At 37.1% G+C, this 24,299-nt stretch overlaps 1 protein-coding gene across 2 annotated transcripts in view; it reads left to right on the forward strand.

Annotated features, from left to right (window-relative positions):
- Positions 1-24,299, forward strand: part of LOC120771779 (SPARC-related modular calcium-binding protein 2) — a 51,448-nt gene that overhangs the window by 7,792 nt on the left and 19,357 nt on the right. For both annotated transcript variants that reach the window (XM_040099970.1, XM_040099971.1), the window contains exon 2: positions 11,910-12,579. In XM_040099970.1, the coding sequence (XP_039955904.1) occupies positions 12,469-12,579 (111 nt within the window). In that variant the 5' untranslated portion in view covers positions 11,910-12,468. The remainder of the gene's footprint in view (positions 1-11,909; positions 12,580-24,299) is intronic.

Genomic DNA, 24,299 nt, shown 5'->3' on the forward strand with positions numbered 1-24,299 from the left:
AACGTTGGAAACCTTTATATGAAGAGTGATCCATTTCCAGGTTACCTACTTTTTAAAGAAAAAACACAGAAACTTCAAATTTAATAAGGAGTGTTTATTATCAGTCGAAAGAACATTATTTGACATTCATTTTTTGAAGAGTATCTCTTTCAAATATTGGGCGTGGCGACGGCTCAGATGGTCCATCTTAGTCCAATTACAATTTCGACTGGTAACTGACGAATGACACGCGCGATGTTTTACCCCAAAGCCTGAATCGAAGCGGGATTGTCCGCATAAACTATAGATTTTACATATCTACACAGGAAGAAGTCTAATGGTGTGATATCACACGGTCTTGGTGGCCAATCGAACGGCCCAAAACGTGAAATTATCTGCTCACATAAGTGTTCTCTCAATAAATCCATTGATTGATGCGATGTGTGGAAAGTGATGCCGTTTTGTTTAAACCAAATGTCGCCGAGATAACGACGACGAATAACCATTAGGTCGCCATTCACGGTTAGGTTCTCACCGGCAACATTTTTGAAGATATGTGGCCCACAAACCACACTAAACTATTGTTTTTCTGGATGAAATGGCAGCTTTTGAATTTCTTCAGGTTGCCCTTCGTCCGAAATGCGGTAATTTTGATTGTTTACATACCCATTGAGCCCGAAATAAGACTCATAACTGAACAAAATTTGGTTCGAAACCGTCGAATCTTCTTGGAACTTATCAAAGACCCGTAAACCGAAGCGTTGTTGCTTGGAAAGGTCGAGCGGCTTCAGTTCTTGCACAAGCTGTATTTTGTACGCTTTCAATTTAAGATCTCTACGTAAAATGATCCAAGTCATTCCATACGTTAGTCCGAGTTGCTGCGAACGGCGCCGAATCGACTCTCCACGGTCATCGTGGACACTCTCAGCTACAGCTGCTATACATACATATTTTCTTCACTACGTACTGGAATATCGAATGTTGAGTCTCAAAATCGGTGATGGTGTTGCGAATAATACGCTCTGTAGGCCGATTATGTTGAGCATGAATTGAGCGAAGCTCGCGAAACACATTCTTTAGAGAACGTGAATTTTTGAAATAGTCGAACGTTTTGTAAAAGTTGTTCAGGCGTAAGTCTTCTTATGATGAAATGCCAAACAATACTGAACAAAAATAAGGTGACAGCTTGACACGGCTCACATGTGATCTGTCATAGAAAGGCCATTGAAAAAAGTACCTCTACTTAGATCAGTCTTTATTATAGACTTTAGTTCTTAGAGTTTTCAAAATATATTTTCGAAGCGTTCAAGTTGTTAGGATATTTTTCGTAAAGCCTCCAGTGTTTACTCAATTTTTCTTACACACTATTATTATGAATATTAACTTTTAAAGCACCCCTTATATTTAAATTTATAACTAAATGCATATGTGCACACTTATATATATATATATAAGATATATATATGTATGTATACTTTGTAATACTCATTTACTCTTATTTCAATTTCCGTTAATTGATTTTAATTTCAACAATTTTTAATATTTATGAATAAAGATTATTGTACAATATTTTGTTGAAAAAAAAGTCATGAACACATTGACATATTACGTCTACAATGCAGATAGTGTGAGTCTCAGATAGTGTGCTATATACATATATAATATATACTACTATGAGCAAAAACTAGTAAGACTTTGTTCATAATTATACAATATAATTCTTAATTTTTTTTTCAAAATCTATGTCGTCCTCCTCAAAGCAATCCCCTTCGCTATAATACACTTATGCTAACGTTTTTTCCTAATCTCGAGTTAGTTGTTAAAGACAATTTCTGGAATAGCCTTCAATGCGCGTTGCAATTCACGTTTATTGTCTTGAATTGACTCAAAACGGTTTTCCCGGGGCGGTGGGTTGAGTTTGCTGTATAGCCAAAAGTCGGACGAAGCTAAATCATTCGAATACGGTTGTAGTGGCACGATATTGATTGAAAATTTGGCGAAAAACTCACGAAGAATAAATGCAGTATGCGACGGTGCATTAACGCGGTGCAAAAACAAAGAGTTTTCGGCCCATAATTCCTTCCTCTTTTGACGAATAGCCTCGCGCAAACGACTCATGACACTCATATAGTATTCCTTGACAGTTTGGCCGGTCGGAAGGAATTCGGAGTACACCATACCTCGATAATTGAAGCAAACTGTCAACATAATCTTGCCTTGAGATGGTTTTTGGCTTCGACTTTTCTTACGATGATATTTGGTCGATAGACGATCAATCGTCTGTTCCCGACCGTAAGCATATATCCAAGACTCGTCGGCAATAGTAATAGGTTTCATGAAATCTTGGTAGTCGGAAAGCATTGTTTCACAGATGTTAACGCGACGCTTCTTTCCGAAAAAAATTTAGTGATTTTGGAACCAATCGTGCTTTCACTTTTTTCAGACACAATTGGTCTTTTAAAATGGTTTCCACTGATCCTTCCGATATTCCAATGCCAGTAAGAGTTAATCGTAGATTATCAAGCACCAATTTCTTTATTTTTTTGACATATTGTTTTGATGTGAGATATGGCACTGAAGTCATTGACAGTCATACCAACCCAAAAAAAAATATTTCGAAGAATGGGCTTTTGCGCGAATTTAAATTAAAAAGTCTTACTATTTTTTGCTCACAGAAGTATATAAAGTAAGTAAAGTACGCAGACTTCAACAGTGCTGGTTAAGTGATTGAAAGGTTTGGGCAGAACTAAGTTAAGTACTATAATAAAACTAGCTGTTATTTACTATCTTTTATGATAGCGATAAAGTGAGCATTTTTAGAATTCCAAGGAGGTCCCACCTTTTTATTATCATTAGATGAACATTTCAACACGTTCCCTCATTTTACTTACTTGTTCTTAACTTTCTCTGGATGAGTAACCCACTAACGTTCATAAAGATTGCTTGCTTAACATGCTTGAGTATATTCATTAATTTAGTGAGCGAGTATTATAACTCAAATATTTAGGGTTCCCTACTTTGACGGTCCCACAGTTTAACTGTTAAAAAGAATTCACGTTTTATCAATCGCCATAAATATTTATATACTGCCGATGTATTGTATGTTAGTCACCATAAACATTAATTATGCCTCAGGCACAGCGATTACCTTTTCATAGTCGCCAAATTGCTTTTCAACGAGCAAAATTGCTTCTCTTAAGGTCTGAGGGAAAGAAGAAAGTCGCTGGGCGCCAAACCCAATTCTTAACCCAATTCATGCAATTTTCTATAATTTTCTTTGCTTTGTGAGGCGATGAATCGTTCGATCGAGATCTTGCGGTATTTGCTTTGCACAGAGAAATTATCAAAGGTTTCGAAAGGTTTTCCATTAATTCACTTTTTATATATTTTTTTCATGAACAAATTGTCTCTATACTGTGTAATTTAAACACATATATTTGGAAAGCAAAGGTCTAACTACAAAATATACAGAATCAATTTGAATGGGGTTCTCTTTTCAGCCCTTTTGGTAATTTAAGTACTTTAATTGCTAATTGATTGTCCCAAGAAAGCTTCACATGATGCCTTCACTTGCCATTGGAAAATAGCGCAGTTTTACTTTATTTCTGCTTTGCGGCTTTCCGTTGCAAAGTTTGATGCGACTCAAAATGGCTTTAAAATTTGAAGTTTTTTGAGGTGGAGTAAGGTTTTCATGGTAAAAAAATAACTTTTTTGCGAATTTATTTCTTAAATGTGGATTGAGTAATTTTATTCGGACCTTTTATACATTATTCAGCACACTTCTGAAAATATAGGGTAATTTATTTTCGTAACTTTTTTAGTTTATACATTTTAAACGCGTTTTACTCAAAACTACTTTTTCAAAGTCCGTGTTAGCTGTCATTTCAAAAATACTTAACCGATTCATTTCAAATTTTGTACACATTTTTGATAAATAAAATACTTTCCCCCATCTTTTAGTAATTTTTTACATTAGGGTTGTTTTCCATCCACAAAATGGCGGAACTTTTTAGTGGAAAATAACAGTTTTCACTTTAAATGGCCGCCAAAAATTTTTAAATAAAAAAAAAAATTATGAGAAAACGATGGGGGGTAAGATTTGACTTGACTAATTTTTCTTGGTTTTTTTTCGAATAATTTCCCACCGCAAAGTGCGTTTTTCTCAATACATTCTGGGAGAAGCTCTTTTACCGGCTTATGCTTCAATATTTCTGCATGAAAAAATTACCCTAGATTGTCAAAAGTATGCTCAATAATGTACAATGGGTCCCAATAAAATTATTCAATCCATATTTAAAAAATTAATTCGCAAAAAAGGTATTTTTTTATCTTAAAACTCTTATGGGGGCACACTAGTGTGACAGCCTAAGCAAACGCTGATTTTTGGGAATTAAAAAAAACTACTGTAAAGATTGTTTTGAAAACTTTTAGAGTATACACAGTAGAATTAAAAAAAATAATTAATTTTTTTCATATACATATGTACATATATGAGATCTCTGACGGAGTTCTTTACTGCTGCAGTGTTTCCGGCCTTCTTGGTGGATGAAACTTAAAAATAAAAAGAAAAATTCGTTAAACTACTAAAAGATATTCTCCGTATAATGACCCACAATTAAAAAATTGACAAAATGACCTCGTTCTTAAAAAAAAGTTGGATTTTGCCCCAAGTTTCGATCGTTTTTGCCGTACTAAAATTTTGATCTGATCAAAAAACCGATCCAGTAATTTCAAAAAAAAAGCGTTTTAAAATAACATTAACTCAAAAACTATATGAAATGTCGATTTGAAGTTTTAGTTTGTTATTTTTAAAAGTATAAGCCATCGAAATATAAAATCGATATTTTTCGTCCGATTTTCATATAGGTGTGGCCTTTAAGAAACCCAAAAAAGGTTAATAGAGGGGTTTTCAATATTTTCATATGACTTACAAAGGTGGCTACATCAATTTGCTACGACTTGGTTGCATAGAACAGGGCAAGTTTACCTTTAAAGAAACCTTCTGAGTGATCAACGTGACGAGCCGATTGGATTTAGCTATGCGCATTTGTCTGCTTATATATGAACAAGTCTCACAGTTTTTGAGATATCGTTCTGAAATCTTGCAAACGTCCTTTTCTTCACAAGAAGACAGTTGAACAGATATAGGCAAAATACAACTTGTGCAAGAACTTAAGCTGCTCGACCTTCCCAAGAGACATCGCTTCGCTCTATGGGCTCTTGATAAGTTCTAAGGATATCCGACGTTTTCGAGCCAAATTTTGCTCAGCGATGAGGCACATTTCTGGCTCAATGTGTATGTAAACAAGCAAAATTGCCGCATTTGTTACGAACAGCAAGAGATTCAAGAGCTGTCATTTCATTCAGAAAAAACAACCCATTAAATTTGATTAAAAGTAGAGAACCTCGAATCACCCTTTATATATGATAGAGATCATAGCTTGCTTCGCTTATAGGCTTGCTATGTTGCTGTATTCCAATGGATGTCTTTCGTCTCTGCAGCTGTTTGATACACATTCTTATTATATCTCGCTTTTACTTAGCAGCTTCGGCAAACAAGTCATGTGAGTCTACTGTATCGAGAAGGCAAGTATTTGAGGGGCGTGAGGTCATAAAATCTCTGTAGGATCCTTGTCGTCTTACAACTCTGTGAAAAATTCAATATAACGCACACTGAGCGCTCCAGTGCTAACATACATTAGCGAAACCTGGACGTTATGCAAGGTTGAAGAAAAAAAGCTAGCTAACTTTGAATGAAAGGTCGCTGAAGCGCAGGAAATACGTTGCTGGCGAACTCCAGCAAGAGACAGAAATAACTGGAGAACTAAGATGCAACAAGCGAAGACCCGCGACGTGTTGTGAGATGATAATGATGATGATGTAGGAACCTGAGACCATTTCAAACCAAGTGAGGCTACATATATAGAAAAACCTGCCTTTTTGTGGGACCCTTAATAAGTGTTGCGAAGTTTGGGCTTTCGACAATTTTATTTGCCACAACACAGAGTTTTACTAAAGTGACGTCACATTTAAATTTTGTTTAGCTTTTTGCGCACTCCTTGGTCTTAACACTATGCAAATTCGCCTCGGTGGGTAAGTTATTGCTGTAAAAAGCCTCAATACTGCCACTGATCACTAGAGTACTCGCATACCTTGTACCTTTGGGTGTAGTCCTATATATAAATTTTGTCCATTTCAAGTATTTGCGCATTCATTGGGAAACCCATTACTGGATAACGCATACCTACGTCTATATATATGTACTTATGTATGTGTGTATGTATGCTGCGTGATACCTTTGCGCGCACGTTGCGAGGTGCGACTTTTGCCGCAACTCGGGACACCATCGTCTACAATAGCAATAACAATAAGAGCAGCGGCACTATTAACGCATAAATAAGTACGAGTAGATTCCATATTGTATGTCTGTATGTATGTGCGCGGCATTTTATTTTTCTATTTTTATTATTATTATTATTCCTTTTCAATGTTCTGTCTTTTCGTTTCATGTTTTTTTTTGTGGTTTGTTTTGATTTCGGTTTTGCCGTCTTTGTGTATGCTGTGTGTACTAATGAACAAACGCACGCACGGACAGACAGGCGGACGGACGGACAGACGAGTGGTCGCCGCGACAAGCGAAGTCATTGCGGCGATCATTGTGTGCATTTAACTTTGAATGGGGACCCACTTCAAAGATACAAAAAGATAAATTTCGAAGTACTTGACTGGGTTTTGTTCCACACCGCAGGTTGCCGCCAACAAGCCAACAGGCTAACAGGCGGCTGCCTAGCAAGCAAGCCGGCAACTAGAGGCCATAAGGCAGCTGTTCGCAACGGTCGCGTTGCATGCGCGTATGCTTCCCCCCGCTGTTCGCGCGGTTGTAGCTCGGCTGCTCCTGTTGCGTTGCCAACAAGCAAAGCAAGCCATTATTCTCCACCTTTATACAGTACATGTGTATTTATTGTAACATTTGTTGTTGCAATTGTTGTTGTTGTTGTACAACTACATATGTATATGCTTTATAGTGTGGTGTGGCATGGTGTGGCGATTACCACTGATCGTGCAGTTGCTGGAGTGCTTGTACTACAAACGGCCGGCTGGTCGGCCGGCTGGATAGTCTGTTGCTCCGACAGCACTTGGACTCTTTGGCTTGTTGGCCGCATGGCTAAGCGGTGACTGGGCGGCTGACTCGTTGACTGTTTTATGATTGTTAGTTGCTCGTGTGTTTTTTGTTTTTATTTTGATTTTTATAACCATTCTTATAGTTGTTGTTATTGTTGCTATTTAACTTTGTGGCGTGTCTGGCGGCTTGCTGGCTGCCCGATCGCATGCACTGCACACTGCTTGCTGTCATTGCTGTTGTTGTTGTTGCGCTCAAGATAAGATATGGCGAACCTGGCAGACAGTGTGGCGACATGCCTGTCTGCCTCTTTGTCTGGCGGATTCGCTCTGTCTGTCGCTGCTGCAACGCGTTCTTTGCTGCTGTGGCTCATGCTGTGTGTTTGTGTGTATGAGTGAATATGTATGGGTTTTTGAGTGTGTGTGTGTGACAAGTAACTTCCAACAACACATATATAATCGTATATATGTACATATATACATACATATATATTAATATTTAAAGGCAAGTGCGCACATGGAAGTGCAGAAGCCGGCTATTGGCTTTATTATACACACATATACACATACATACATATATGTACCCCCATACACATACATACATATCCACATATATTCATTTAACCCAGCAGAAGCATATGCACATGCATTAAACTCACCTGTGTTCGTGCGCGTTGTCAACAGCGCTGTCGCTGTCGCCGTCGCCGCTGCCCCTGCTGCTGCTGCACTTTGGTCGCCCGTCAGCCAAGGTTGGCCCCTAACTGCTGTTGTGGATCGCTGCTTTGGCCAAGTGCCTCTCTCGTTTAGTTGTGATTTAAACTTGACGGTGAGCGCGTGCATATTATCTAAATCGCATCAAAAATTTAAGCAAATATCAATTATAATTTAATGGAAAAATAAATGAAATCGGCTTAATCGAAAGTGTTTATTAAAAAGCAATAAAATTAATAGGTGAATAAAAATGTATAAGCCCGAAAATAAAGAAATATTTTTTCATATTTAAATGGAAAGAGTAAAATATGAAAATTAGCGACATATTTTACAGGGGAATACGTCTATTTAGTGTTGGTTCATAATTGTGCATAAATAGACGAATTAAAATATTATTATACATATATACATACATATGTATGTATGTATGTACATATTTCCTAAAAGGCAGTGAGTATTTGCGGTTGAAAGTTGAGTGTGTGTCATTTTTTTTTTCTTTTTTCGAAATATTAAAATCTATATGCTTCACCAGATTAGCAATCAAGCACCGCACAACAGAGGTCTTAAAAACAAGAAAAAACGGCTGCACAGGTTCTTTAATACCATTCACAGACTCAAGTTTCTCTTGCAACATAATTTTGATCGTTCAGTTCGTATGGCAGCTGTATGCTATAGTGACCCGATCTAAACAATTTCCTTGAAAATTATACCGTTGTTTTGGACGTTAATTCATATCAAATTTCGTGAAGATATCTCGTCAAATAAAAAAGTTGTCCATACAAGAACATAATTTTGATCGTTCAGTTCGTATGGCAGCTGTATGCTACAGTGGCACGATCTGAACGATTTATTCAGAGATGATAACGTTGCTTCAGACAGTAATTCATGCCGAATTTCAAGAAGATAACTCTACAAATAACAGAGCTGCTGATACAAGAACTATATCTTGATCGTTTAGTGTGTTCATAGTAGTTCGATATCAGCGGTTTGGACTAAGCTGCAGCTTCTTGGGAAGAAAAGTATGTGTGTAAAATTTCAGATCGATATCTCAAAAACAGCAGTGTTAGTTCGCGTATGTACAAATAGACGGCGAGACTTTTCTAAGCGATATGTATTTTTGGCTACGAATACCGTTATTTAAATTTCAATCGATTTGATTCAAATAATAATTCTCCTATCGGTGGCTCGAGCCCCTTTCTAACCATTCTTGATAAGAATAGTAATAGAAACCGAGATTTACGATAGTTTCACCCAACGCGTTCTCTTGAAGTCTTTTAGCTCCAACATTTAGTACACTATCTGATTCCTAGAATTACCGTCGACACCAAAGGCCCTTTTCAAAGAGTTTATTCCAAAGATTGGCCGAGTAGCCGTTATTTTGTATCAAACTGTGCACATGAATTTGTTTTTGCATTCAAATAAACTATGTTTTATTAAGCCTGAAAACAAGAAATTCCATTTTATTTGTCCTACTCCCAGAATAAATTTTCAAAGTTAGGCCTTTTTTGAGAGCTCTAGTAATATACTTTTTTTGTGGAGAAATACGAAGCAGAAATGTCGTTTTGGGAGAATACGTTCGTAAGGTTTTTAAATGATATTTGATTTCAAGTAGATCTGTAACTTTTTAATACTATCCTTCTGGTTTTTGGGAGCAAATTAATATTGCTCGTATAGAATTCCAAGAAAACCGATAAAAAGCGGGAATTAGTCCATACCATCAATAAATTTCATAAAAGTATAACTTCTATATTATAACTTTCTATGTATTTTGGTTTTGGCTCTGGCGGCAAACTAGTTGGACAAATCCGTGACGCTTTATTCAAAACATATTTTATATGAAAATTACACAACGCTTGGGGATCACCTAATACCTTGAACACTACCATATTGATGACTATGTATTTCTTAAGAATTGTATAACGAGTTTTAACATTTTTTTTTTAATTTTTCAGCCCATTACGCGGTTATATATAAGAACAATCAGAAGAGAAATACATTTAAATATTACAAAATGGTGATTCACTTAAAGTATCATCTTATCACTAAAAGTATTTACGATGCAACCCTTAAACTTGCCGAAGTTTCTTTTTGAGCTTGATATATAGCGATTTGCTCAAATAAGTCAATAGTGGTACTTCTAAAAATATTTCCAATACGATAATGGATGATATAACTTGTAATTACACATTACACAAAGCTGTTTTGTTTAAACGGTTGCTACTGTCATTATGTACTATGAAGAAATAGTCATGATCCCAGAGCACGGCGTCAGCTGTCAAACAATAGGTGCAACAATAAATTGTTTGAATGAAAAAAAGAAAAGAGATAACACTGAATTGTCTGATGTCATAACACAACTTTTATCTATCAAAATACTCTAAACAAGTAACTGAACGCAATTGTTGTAGTCGCTAATTCTATCGGTTTTGTATTTGAAAAAAAAGAAAAAAATTGAGATAACAACTCAATATTTACATTGAGCTGATTTATCATAAAATACAGAACTCCTCAATTTAATAATGAAGAACAGCATCAGTTTTCCTACAGCAGAGAAGATAATTCAAGCATTTTGAAACCTATACTTTGCATTTTGGTTCTTCGGAAAAGAAAATAAATATGGTTTTCAAAGAAGAATACTGAAATATATAGCATATTTTGAGATATGAAGAGCGTTTTTTTATACACATTTTTTAATTTTAACATATTTTTCTCCAATTTCTGTGTATATATAATCTATATGTGTAATTATAATCTGAGCATATATTAAGTTTGCCACCTTATTTACAACACCCAAAAAGAAACGTCGAACACATTATTAAATATTGCTCTAATCGTTCTACTAAAGCTTATTGTTGCTATACAAACTGCACAAAGAAAATCCATGGTCTGAATCGAAGAGGGATAGTGCGCATACACTTTAGATTTTACATATCCCCACAGGAAAATGTCTAACGATGTGATATCACACGATGAAATTATCTGCTCACCGAAGTGTTCTCTCAATAAATCCATTGATTGGTGCGATGTGTGGGAAGTGGTGCCGTCTTGTTGAAACCGAAAGTCGCCGAGATCACGAGCTTCAATTTCAGACATCAAATAGTCGGTTAGCATGGTACGATAATGGTCGCCACTGACGGTTACGTTCTCACCGGCAACATTTTTCAACAAATATGGAGCGATCACCGGCCCACAAACCACATTAAACCTTTTTTTTCTGGATGAAATAACAGCTCTTGAGTCTCTTAAGGTTGCTCTTCGTCTCAAATGCGGCAATTTTATTTATTTACATGAGTTAGAAATGGGCCTCATCACTGAACAAAATTTGGCTTAAAAACGTCAGATCTTCTTGGACCTTTTCCAGAGCCCATAGATGTGTTATGACATCAATTCAGTGTTATCTCTTTTCTTTTTTTTTCATTCAAACAATTTATTGTTGCCCCTATTGTTTGACAGCTGACGTCGTACTCTGGGATCATGATTATTTCTTCATAGTACATAATGACAGTAGCAACCGTTTAAACGAAACACCTATCTTTAAGCGATATGGCTTGGGAAGAAAGAGCGGCTTCAGTTCTTACAAAAGCTGTATTTTGCACGCTTTCAATTTAAGATCTTGACGTAAAAATGCCGGTTCGTTCCATACATCAGTCCGAGTTGCTGCGAATGAATGCTAGGTCTTCGGTTGGGTGATGGTGTTGCGAATGTTACGCTTAGTAGACCGATTATGTTGACCATAAGCTGAGTGAAACGCGCGAAAAACATTATTTATAGAACGTTAAAGTTGTTCAGACGTAAGTCCTTCCATGATGAAATGTCAAACAATACTAAATAAAGATAACATGACAGCTTTACACGACTCACGCGCGATCTGTCAAAAAAAGGCTATTGAAAAAAGTACCTCTACTTGGATCATCTTATATATCGAATAGAAAAGTCGGGTACAATTTCTCTTCATGGACCTATACTATACTCAAAGAATGAATAGGTTAATTTGGCACACCAATACATATACATAACTTCTCTAAATATTATTGTACTATTTAAATTATATAAATAACAACAAACAAACAAATAATGCATTTTCCTAAATTTCATTGCAGACAAAAGTGTTCAGTGACCAGTCGCTATATCGAGCGATCGGCCAATCTCTGGACGGTCCAGTCAACCAATACTAAAAAATATATGGCCAAAAGACACATTTGCTGCTTGTACGCGCGTTCGACCGCATAAAAGTGCACACGCACACACCCATACATCGCTGGGCACGCAGCGCCGACGCAGAATACACACACACACATACACAGTTTTGTTATGCTCGACGCATTGGCGGCAGGCGACAAATTCGGTCTCGGTATTTCGGCCTTTTCGTTGCGTTCGCAGTGCAGTGCAGTCACGAACTCGTTTTAACTGGGATTTTTACTAAACTACTCGCACCTACATACATACATATATGTAGAAATTGTTTATTTTCCTTCGATCGTTTTCGTTTTTTGCTCGCTATTTTTTATAGCGGCTTTTCTTTGCTGTCAGTTAATTTGAAAAGCTTTAATTTATTGTGCGTTCGTGTGTGTGTTTGTGCTTGTGAGTTTTGTGATAATTTTTTTTTCGATTTTTAATTTTCGAACTGCGGCTCGCGCGATCGCGACAAGTCCGTAAATTATGTACATTAGCAGTTTTATAGTCGTGTGGCTATGTGCGGCGGCGGCGGCGGCGGCGCAGTTGGGATTAGCCGCAAATGTACCTGCCAGGCGTGAACGACATGAATTGACGGTAAGTGAAACACATTACTCAAATACAAATTTATGATGGTCGGTATGCCATAAATGGGTATTTAATCTTCCGCGACACCTCGCAAAGGCACTTACATACAAAAGTAGATGTTTTTTTATGTTCACTTGCGGTACATGTGCATGATTTATTGCATATGTCGCTGAAATACATACATACTTATAAGGCGTTGAATGCAGTGGTGTCATAATTGAAATGTTTCGAAATTCGATTTGATTAGGTGGCCAAAGTTGCGCGCTAGACAGCAACGGTCAGGTTACGTCTAAAGTTTTCCCTTTCTACCACAAAAATCTCCGCCCAGATACGAAACACTTAATAAGCTTAACTTAATAGGTAAGCCAAGTCTCAATTTCTGCTATTGATGAAGCTACCATGAAAGTTATAATTTTTAAGTCACAAAGCGCTCACTTTCTACATACGACCATAAAACTCATCTCAAGTAGGTATACGCCAATGACTTCCTCATTCCGTAATTAAAATAACTTTAGTTGAGGTCATCGAAATTTTGTGAGCCTATAGACGATCACTAGAGATAGAGGTCTATGGAGATATTTCATTTATTCACAAACCGTCTGACTGCGCTTCTAGATGATATAGTGGTTATGGCTTATCGGTTCATTTCAAATCTAGACGATGAAATTTAAACGATTAATTTTGACAGCGTTACGAAATATGTGTGTTTTTCATCGCCAAACCTTGGAGAGTGTTGAATCGTACAAACAACCAGCATAAAATAAATATAAAGGGAATAAATTAGAATTAGCGCTATTACTATTTCAACGTTGGATAGTCTGGTGGCGACACATGGCCGCAGAATGGGGCTTACAGATCGAGAAAGCGGTAGGAAATTTCTAGAGCAAGGTACCAGGGAAATCATGAAGCATCTCTTATGCACTTGCCCAGCATTGGCAAGATCACGCTGTAAGCGTCTGGGGTCTCCACGGAATGATACACTGGAGGAGATATTAATAGTGAGACCTGAACTTTTTCAAACTTCGTACAGGTGTTCTCTGGATAACTGATCTGTTGCTTTGATTGAAAAGTGAGGCACAGGGGCGTCAGATCGTATCGATTGCCTTTAGGCCAACATAAGGCCCTTTGTGCTCCAGAGTGGTAACCAAATCAAACCTTATCCAGCAACTAAGTCGATTTTTTGATTTTTCCACCCCAGCTGCTGGCGCATTGGGTTTAGTGTAAGATAACCCATCTCAGAAGTCTGAAAGCTGGACAATCACATAGGTAATGTTCCAGCTTTCCATCATTCTTTGTGCATGCTCGGCATTCTGCCGAATTCACGTTTTCAATTTTCTGAAGGTGGAATCTTAAGTGTAGATGCCCTACGTTGATTTCAACAATATTACCAAGATCCCTTTTGTACAGAAGTAGAAGCTTTTTGGTCTGTCACCATCGACACTACCCTAGGGTAACTTTGTGGTATGCGGTGTGTTGCTACTGTTTCTAAATCTGCGGTGTTCCTCTAGACGTATTGCTTTATTATGTTTTTTCCGGAAGGACGTCGAAGATGGCCGGAATTGTGGAAGAACAATTCATGGATTTTACACGATGATAATGCATCGAGCCACGATTGTGACTCAATTTAAAGCCATGAAATAAAAAAAAATATCTAAAAACTGAATAATGAAAGAAAGTCCTTTACTGTCGGATCAAGTAAGACTAAGCATTCTAAGCTTTGAGGTAGGGATTGAATTTCAAAGGCTATCACAGTTATTAGTTGATGCGATTTACATGTTATGAAGCAACAACTAAACTAACCGAAGATGTCATTCTAATCCACTGATAGGGTGAACAATGATCCACTAACATTTCGGAAGGAAATATACTCCACTCTGGCATTGTTCAATGAAAGTTTCTTACGAATAATATGGTGTAACGACGGTGCTACAGCTCATGCTTATTATACCATATATTTTAGTCTATTATTACTCCTGCTTAGCTCCATCACATTTTGCTTGTCGTTTTAGGACTCTAAAATGTACCAGAAGCCCAATAAATGAGATTTTTGAAGACCTACTCTGTGTTAGGCCTTAGCGTAAATAAAATGTGTGTTTTATATACAGCGTGTATCAGTAGGAATGACGTGATCTCGAAAGTTCATGTCGGCCGTGTTCATTTACGGATGGGTGTCAAATGTTGTTGTTGTTATTGTAGCGGCATAAAACATTCCTGAAGTAATTTCAGGCATGATACCGAGTTGACAAACCTTGACCGGATAAAAATCCGGCTCTGTTCCGGTGACTTAGCCCTGGCTGTTGGGGGAACGGGTGTCAAATTATGCCAGTGTGTTCAGTAAGGTTTGCCATTCCACCATGTCATGTTCCATTTTAATGCAACGCTTAAAAATTGTTCAAGATTATTCGACAAATTCATGTTCTTTCTTGGCTACTGTCAAAGCTCTTCACGGCCCATTTCTGTCTTCATGAATTCGTCAGCAAACAAAATTAACGCGTGAATGAAATCCTCGTGTGATTTAGGAAACGCAATTGCATCATAATCATAAATGGCATCTGCTTAACAACAGAAAACAGAACCCATTTTGAGCAAATTTGAGTGTTTTATTACAATTTAACATTACGTCGTTCTTGTTGCTAGATCCTTTATATATACATATGAACTTGTATATCGTGTGTAAAAAAGTGTGACAGACAAGAACAAAAACAACAATTGGAATGGATAATATCATCCGTGCAAATATTGGTAACTGTCATCCATGACTTATGCAAAAGAGCATAACAAGATACATAAGTGCTGTCACATCGGCAAACATACATACATATGTTTACATACGTATATATGTATCTATACAAGTATGTATGTAAATACATATAAACATAAAGGAGTTATAGCGAGTTTTATGACAACGTTAAGCTGATCCAACATTTTGATACCCGTTTGGGGCCTTAGGTACAAAAGAGGTATAATAAAACATGAAAAACGTTAACTTCGGCTGCACCGAAGCTAATATACCCTTCACAGGTGTATTTCTTTTAGTAACTATGTGTGCAGTTTGTATGGAAGCTAAATGCTATAATGATCTGATCTGAACAATTTTTGCGGAGATTATGTTATTACCTTAAGCAGTAATCCATGTCAAATTTCGTGAAGATACCACGTCAAATGCGAAAATTTCCATACAAGCCCTTGATTTCGATCGTTTGGTTTGTATGGCAGCTATATGCTATAGTTAGCCAATCTGAACAATTTCTTCCGATATTACATAATTTCTATAAACAATAACTCATACCAAATTTCGTGAAGATATATCGTTAAATGAGGAAGCTTCCCAAGCAAGCATTTGATTCCGATCATTAAGTTTCTATGACAGCTATATGATATAGTTAACCGATCTCAACAATTTCTTCGGAGATTACATTGTTGCTTTAGAAAATAATCTGTACCAAATTTCGTGAATATGGCTTCTCAAATGCAAAAGTTTTCCATACCAGCACTAGATTCCGATCGTTCAGTTTGTATGGCATCTATATGATATAGTTAACCGATCTGAACAATTTCTTCGGAGATTACAAAATAACCTGGGCCAACCTTTGTGCAAATACATTGACAAATGTGAAAGTTTTCCATACAAGAACTTGATTCCGATCGTTCAGTTTGTATGGCAGCCATATGTTATAGTGATCCAATATCGGCAGTTCCGACAAATGAGTAGCTACTTGAAGAGAAAATGACGTTTGCAAAATTTCATAACGATATCTTAAAAACTGAGGGACTAGTTTGTGTATATACAGACAGACAGACGGACGGACAGACGGACATGGTTAAATCGACTCAGCATACTGATTATTTATATATATAGTACTTTATAGGGTCTCCGACGCTTCCTTCTGAGTGTTACAAGCTTCGTGACAAACTTAATATACCCTGTTTAGGGTATAAAAAATATGAGAAGGAAATAGAAATACATACAATATGTACATATGATTATTGTATGTATGTAAGTATGTACAGAAAACGGCATATAAAACATAAATTAGGTACAAGTACATATATTTACATAAAGGGTTAATTGAGTACAGCAAAGAAAACTCCCTAAAAACTACGCACAAATAAATATTTATATAGGCATGAGCAAAACAAAGTTAACAAGTAAGGAAGAGCTAAGTTCGGGTATAACCGAACATTTTATGCTCTTGCAATTTGCAGAAATCAAAGTCAGGGAAATACACACCTTACGATGTAAAACGCCAACCAGAGGATCGGAATCTAAGCAATTTTATATATACATACGCTATATACATACATATGTATAACTCATACACTGACAGACAAATTCGGAATAAAGTTAGTTAAACGAAAAACATTATACGTAGTACAAGGTGCGTTCTAAAGTAAACAGGACTTTTTGAATCTAGCACCCCCTGGTGGCGCCATCAATATGTCGACTAGAGCGTTAGAATCTGCTATCTTTATCGATTGTCCAGTGAGAATTTCATAGCATTTCATTGATTGGAAGTGAATTTATTGCATTTTAAGTGTCAGTATGTTTGCGTTATCGGTGCGAAAATGAGCTTCGAACAAAGAGCCAACATTAAATTTTGTTCAAGAATTGGTAAAACTTTTACCGAAACATTTCAATTGATGAAACAAGTTTATGGTGATGATTGTCTATCCCGTAGCAGAGTGCACGAGTGGTTTCAACGTTTTCAAAGTGATCGTGAGGACATAAACGACAATCAACATGTGGGCCAATCAAAATCCGTGATCACCGGAGATTCCATCGAAACTGTGCGTGAATTCATCAAATATCAGCCGAAATCATCATTGAAATTCATGGAAATGGAATTGAACATCTCCAAAACATCGCTTTATTGCGTTTTGACCGAACATTTGGGCTTACGAAAGGTGTGTGCACGGTTTGTTCCGCACAAATTGACTGACGACCAAAAATTGCTCAGAATCCAACATTCGAAGGACGATTATTTGACCAAAAATCACATTTTAACCATTAACCACTCCCCGTATTCACCTGCTATGGCACCGTGCGACTTCTTCCTTTTCGGAAAAATGAAAGGAAAGCGTTATGCAGACGAAGAGGTCATTCAAAATGCTTGCACCGGCATACTGGCTACCATACCGCCCAACGAGCTAAAACACTCGTTCGACATGCTTTTGGAGCGTGCAAAAGGCTGTATTGAAGCAGAGGGAGATTATTTTGAATAAAATAAATTGATTTTGAAGAAAAAATCATTTGTTCTGTTTTTTTTTTTTAAGTCCTGTTTACTTTGGAACGCACCTTGTGTATGGGAGTTGGTGTAATTTTGAACCGAGTTTTTTTATTTTTTCCAATACCACATACTATTAACATGACACCAACTAAAAATACGATCACATGAAGTAAAGTCAGACGGATGTTTGAAAATCTTTATATTAGTTATATCAAGTTTTGGCTCAAATTTACCTATTTTAGGCACAAAGATACGTTGTTATGAGTAAAACACGCTCTATCATTTTTATAGAGATAACTCACGTATTGGCCGAAATACGCGGTACAAAGTTACCCCGGAGTTCGAAAATATTTGTATTAGGTATTTGGGGGTTAAGGGAAGTATTGCCGATTCGACCCATTTTTGACCTACAGACATGCCATTAGCAGAAAAGGGATATCTTTGAATTTATTATAATCTCACATATTGACCGCTGTTTTCGATCAAAAGTCAATTTCAGGGGTCCAAATATTCGGGACCTAGGGCCTTGAACTGTTTTTGTTGGATTTGAACTATTTTTAATCATAAGACATTTTTCGTGTAAATTTTTATTCCGTTATATTAACTGCTTCTTAATGTATGTATTGGAAATTAAAAGAATCAATTTGAATTTAAAAATGTGCTATATGGGAAGCAGGCTTGGTTTTCCGATTTCATCGATTTTCATATTGTGACATAGAAATATAAGAAGAATGCCACGTACTAAGTTTTATCGAAATCGGTTGGTCGGGTCTCGAGATATGAGATTTCACCTAAAAGTGGGCGGTGCCATACCAATGGTCCAATTTTGACCCCGGCTCCATTAGAGCCCTCTCTTACCATATCGAGAGTCAAATTTAATGTCTCTCATATTTAGTTACTGATTTATTGCGCTTTTAGTAGTTTTGAAAAGTACCGTTATATGGGGAGTGATCGGGGTTAAGCCCGCTGGGCGAATTTGGTTATTGTAGCTTTAGTGGCTCATGAGTTATGTACATTGAACTTATAGAGGGCAGGGCCACTCCCAATTTTCCAAAATTTTTTGCTCTCTGGAGCCCCGTGCTACTGCCAACTTCTGTGCCGAATTACAGCTTTATATCCTAATTGAGTGCTCAGTTGTGGCACTTTATAGGTTTTCGGTTAATGGCATTTTGTGGGTGTCGCAGTGGTCTGATTACGCCCATCTACGAACTCGTTCTTTTTTTGCCGAGGAACGCGCATATCAAGTTTTATCAATACATGTACTTATTTAGTTTTTTACTCAAGCTACAGCTTGCACGGACGGACTGACGGACAGACAGACAGCCACTCGGATTTCAACTCGTCTCTTCATCGTGATCATTTATGTATATGTATATCTATAACCCTATATCGATTTCGAATATTTGTATGTGGTACATACAACCGTTAGGTGAACAAACCATTAATACTCTGTAGCAACATGATGCAAGAGTATAAAAATAAAGATATAGTAAAATATAAAAATAGAGAACAAAAGCCGAACTCGCGCGAATCAAAACGCTTAAGAATCTGGCATACAAAAGATGTCGTATGTATGTATGTACTTGTATATACACATATACGCATGCTTGCCGGTGTTTGCGGCCGAAAGGTGTAAATCCTAAGACAACACTTCAAATTTATATTTATTTGTGCATGTGTGTGTATGTATGTATGTTGGTGCATATGGCTATGTTTCTGCTCATGCGCGCCTTTTATTTTTTGCTTTTATTTTTAACTCTTTTTGGTGACGGCTACAAATTGTCTGCCACAGCAGTTCGGAACACCTGAGTGCTTTTTGGCCAAGCCATCCAGTCAGGCAGTCAAGCCGCGAACCAAATGTTCGACCGATTGAACATTCTGCGCTCACTTCGCTTAAACAAATGGACAGCCGGTCGATTTACTGACGCGCCGACCAACCAACTGACCGAACGGCCAACGCGCCGACAAAAGAATCACCAACGCGTCGACTGACGACGATTCACACACACATACATATGTATGTAACATTTAGGCTGCCAACCATGCAAGGCAGAATTAAGTCAGACATATTTCGACCATTAAGCAAGCGATCTCTCAGTGGCTGCCGGCAAAGTAGCTCATCGTGGATTGGTATGAGGGAGCGTAGGTTCTTTTGGATACCCACTTATACTCACATTTACACACTTACATACAAGCATACGTGTGTCCACAGCAACATATATGTACATGTATGTATGCCATTTCGTTATTTTTTTTCATTTGCTTTTCAATTTTATTTATTGGTCGGTTTCTCCTTATGATGTAGAAAAATTCATATTCTTAACTCGTTGCAGTTCAGGTGGACAGATCGAAAACAAATACTTCTACAGACAAACATACACATTTATATTTATACAGTAAGACTGCAGGGACAATGCTTTTTACCGCCAATCCCAAACTGCTGACATTTAATATGAGCGCAGATTACCCTGTAGGACATTGAACTTCCTTCTTGCCTCTGGTGGATTATTCCAATGCCTTCTAAAAATTAAAAAAAAATAAGAACTTTTCGAATCATTTTTCAATTAGTTCTGTAAGAAAATGAACCTTATACTTCTTCAGCTCAGAAACCTCATTACATAATGAGTCAATCATCTAGGACTAATCTGCATAGACAAGCGACTCTAAATAACCCTACAAAAAATAGTTAATTCCGCACGTAATCTTCGTGACCATATCACAGGCTCAGGAACGATATAATGCGCTCACGTTTCCTTCGATAAATTGATTGTTTCATTGGCTGCATGTCATGCAGTATCAACTTATTAGAACATCAACATTCTTTAATTCACTCATTCGGATCTTCTTCCATTTATCGCGCCAGTCGTTTCTTCTTTTCGCAATTTGGCGCCAATTTGAGATACCAAGTGCACCTGATATCTCCAACGGAGTGGGGGTATTCGCCTTCCTCTGTTTCCCCCGGCGGGTACTGCGTCGAATGCTTTCAGAGCTGAAGTGTTTTTATCATTGAGGATATGATCTAGCCAGCGTAGCCACTGTCTCTTAATTCACTGAACTATGTCAATGTCGTCGGATATCTCGAACAGCTCATATTCGCCGTCTTCAGCAAAACCTTTCTGTCGAAAACTCGTAAAATCCACTCATCAGATGTTGTCATGCTTCTGCACCATATAGTAGGATGGGAATAATGAGTGACTTATAGAGTTTGATCTTTGTTCGTCGAGAGAGGACTTTACTTCTCAATTCCCTACTCAGTCCGAAGTAGCACCTATTGGCAAGAGCAATCCTGCGTTGGATTTCGAGGCTGACATTGTTGTTGGTGTTAATGTTGGTTTCAAGATAGATGAACTTACCTATGACTTCGAAGTTATGACTGTTAACAGTGACGTGGGAGCCAAGTCGCAAGTGCGATGGCTGTTTGTTTGATGACAGGAGATATTTCGTCTTGCTCTCGTTGATTCTTAGAACATTTTAATTAGAAATAGTCGACTAATGGCAATTTGTTGTTGTTTTACCGACATAAGACCTTCTCTAAATATTTATGAAAAATGCTTTAGAATTCAAAACAGTCCGTGCCAAATGCCTGGTGTCGGCTAAGACTTGAGATTCTTCGACTTTTCTGATCATTTAACTGTACCAAGATTGAATTATAAAAAAAATTTTAGTAACACGAAAACTTCATGCGAATATCAATAACATTTCAAATCTGGAACAAAATATTTCGACCTTGTCTCATTAAGTGGCAATGAGTGAATGTACCAACACATTCAAGTTTCTCAATTTCCTGCAGGGCATTTGCCGCAGTTAAGCATGCTTGTATATCATATATGTATCTACTATCTACAGTCACATTGACATCCAATTATGTAGTTGTCGGCAGACAATGCACCACTTCAGTTCACAAAAGAAGATAAAAAGCCGAAACACAAAATGCCTTTAATCGATGTGACCACAAACTATAATATTTAGGATAACTTTCTCACCATTTAGTTCGCTGCTGCAGAGGGCTTGGCAACGAATTGACGTTTCAGTTGGGCGGAAAAAAAAAACCGAAAACTAAAAAAGAGAGCGAAATAACTGACATTGTACCAGTAGATTTGTGTGAATATACATATGTACATGTATGTAGCGGACGGTGGCAGTGCAAGCGACAGGCAGTCTGGCAGATCTTAAAGATTGGTCTTGAAGTAAAAATAAAAAACCAAAACAAATTAAGTGCAAAGGGAAGGTTACAGAAAGGTTGATCATCAACCTTCTTTGCTCTATGTTATGGTCTCAGATTTGGTGTTATGTTTTTGTTGTCGTTGTTGCGTTTTTTTTTTTTATATTTTGCTTCACCTCCTGAAGTGTCCGCCTTGGTGAGACGAAAAATGATTTACAAATGCGGCAATGCCAAAGTTGCCTTAACACTTTACATACCATTATGTAGATGCATGCCAGGTGAAGACCCTACAAGAAAAATTTTTGCTAGAAGATGAAAACTTTAAAGTTATTTAAATTAATAATATAGATGAGATTTATAAATATAAAATAATCTTCTATTAGGGGCCTGAAGCGGTAATGATTTTTTGGACTAGATTTGGTTTTTCACGGAGTCCCGAAAAAAAAAAAGATCGATTCTGGCATGAACCGTGCGTCAAAGAGCACTATTCTATTGAAGCCAAAAATTGTCTAAGTCGTAGCCAATGTCAATTTAAGACATAAACATGCATTTACATTCCTCTTTTACTTCACGAAAATGGCGTTTCTGGAAAAGGTTTTCAAAGGAAAAATTCTTTAATGATGTTTCTCGACTATCACTTGCAAGTTTACTGATCACTTGTGTTCACATATCTTTTCGTCGGCGGTCCTTTAGTTATTGCAATACTTTTAGCTGCAATAATAACTATATCGGTCTTATATCTTGTCAGATGTTTGATTTAGACTTCAAAATCAGTTTTTGCGGCTGAAAGTTTTTATGAGGATCAATTGAAAAGTCCCTGGCCTGATACTTAGATGACGCTACTAGGATTAAATGCATATAATTTTTAGTTAGACCTAACCTTCACAAGACGGGTGTATAAATTTTACAGTACGGATAATTAGTTTGTGAATTATATCATTTTGAGTGTACAAATTAATATTGCAGAAAAAATGTATTTCCATACAATGCTCTCGGAAAATCAACCATTAAGAATTGATAAGATAAGTTTAAACGTGGTGAAATAATAACCGAAAACGGTGAACGCAGGGGACGCTCAAAAGAGGTTGTTACCGACAGAAACATCAAAAAAGTCGACAAAATAATTACGGATGACCATAAAGTGAAGTTGTTCGAGATAGCAGGCACTCTAAAAATATCAACTGAACGTGTACATGATTATATATTGAATATGTATATTATTCACGAATATTTGGGCATGACAAAGCCTTGTGCAAAGTGGTTGCCGAGTGAGCTTATTTTTGACCAAGATCGATATGTGACAATTGAAGAATCATGACTCTATCATTTCACTTCGAAGTCCAATCAATAGTCATTCGTGTGAACTGCATACGATGAATCCGTGCAATATCTTGGAAAAAAGCAACAGTCAGCTGACAGGTTATGGCGTCTATGCGATGCGCATTCACTATCTTGAAAAAGGAAGGAATATCAACAGTGACTATTACAAAGTCGAAGAAAATTAAGGACGAAATCGACGAAAAACGGCCGCATTTGAAGAAAAAGAAAGTGCTGTGTAACATGTCAGTGAAAACGATGGAAAAATCCATGAATTAGGCTTCGAATAGCTTATACATCCACCTTATTCTGCAAATCTGTCCTCCAGTGCTGTTTCCTGGTTTCAAAAGAATGCTCGCTGGCCGAAATTGAGGCCTATTTTGAAGTATAAAAATGGTATTGAAGGGAACTATTTTGTCTTGTCTAAAACTTGTCTTAGATATCTAGGAGCTTCGCAGTTAAAGGGATTATATGAAGCATCCAACAAAATTAGTCATCAAGTTTCTTTCTTCGCAAAAAGCGTTGACGTCCTGTTTGAAGACCAATTCAGCTCAAAATAAACTCAATCTGCACCTATCCTAACCCCAAAAAAATACCTTCTCACAAAACTCCTGTTAGGGGATAGTTTAAGTGTTATGGGCCAATATCATGAATAAAAATTTGGTAAATAATTAGACCCTGCTATGAGAGTCTTTCGATTTCTAGTCTTCTCTTTTTATTAACTTTATGTAGATCTACTTTATTTTAATTTATAGAACATCAAATATGTATGTATGTAGATGAAATTTACAAAAAGCTATATTTTTAATCGCATGAGTGCCTTAATGCTTAAACGGGATTTGTTAGCACCTTCGATCTCTGTTATGCATTAAATGGCATTCATAGTGGAAGAATTGACATCGTCCTCGACTCCCTTTGAGTGAATTGCGTTGCTTTGGAAAAGAAAGCGAGTTGCCCAGAGAAACCAAAGTGATTGCATACCTGTAAGCCCAATTTTATTAATTTTAGGTTTAAAGATACAC

The sequence above is a fragment of the Bactrocera tryoni genome, chromosome 3, assembly GCF_016617805.1.
Source record: "Bactrocera tryoni isolate S06 chromosome 3, CSIRO_BtryS06_freeze2, whole genome shotgun sequence".
Lineage (NCBI taxonomy): Eukaryota > Metazoa > Arthropoda > Insecta > Diptera > Tephritidae > Bactrocera > Bactrocera tryoni.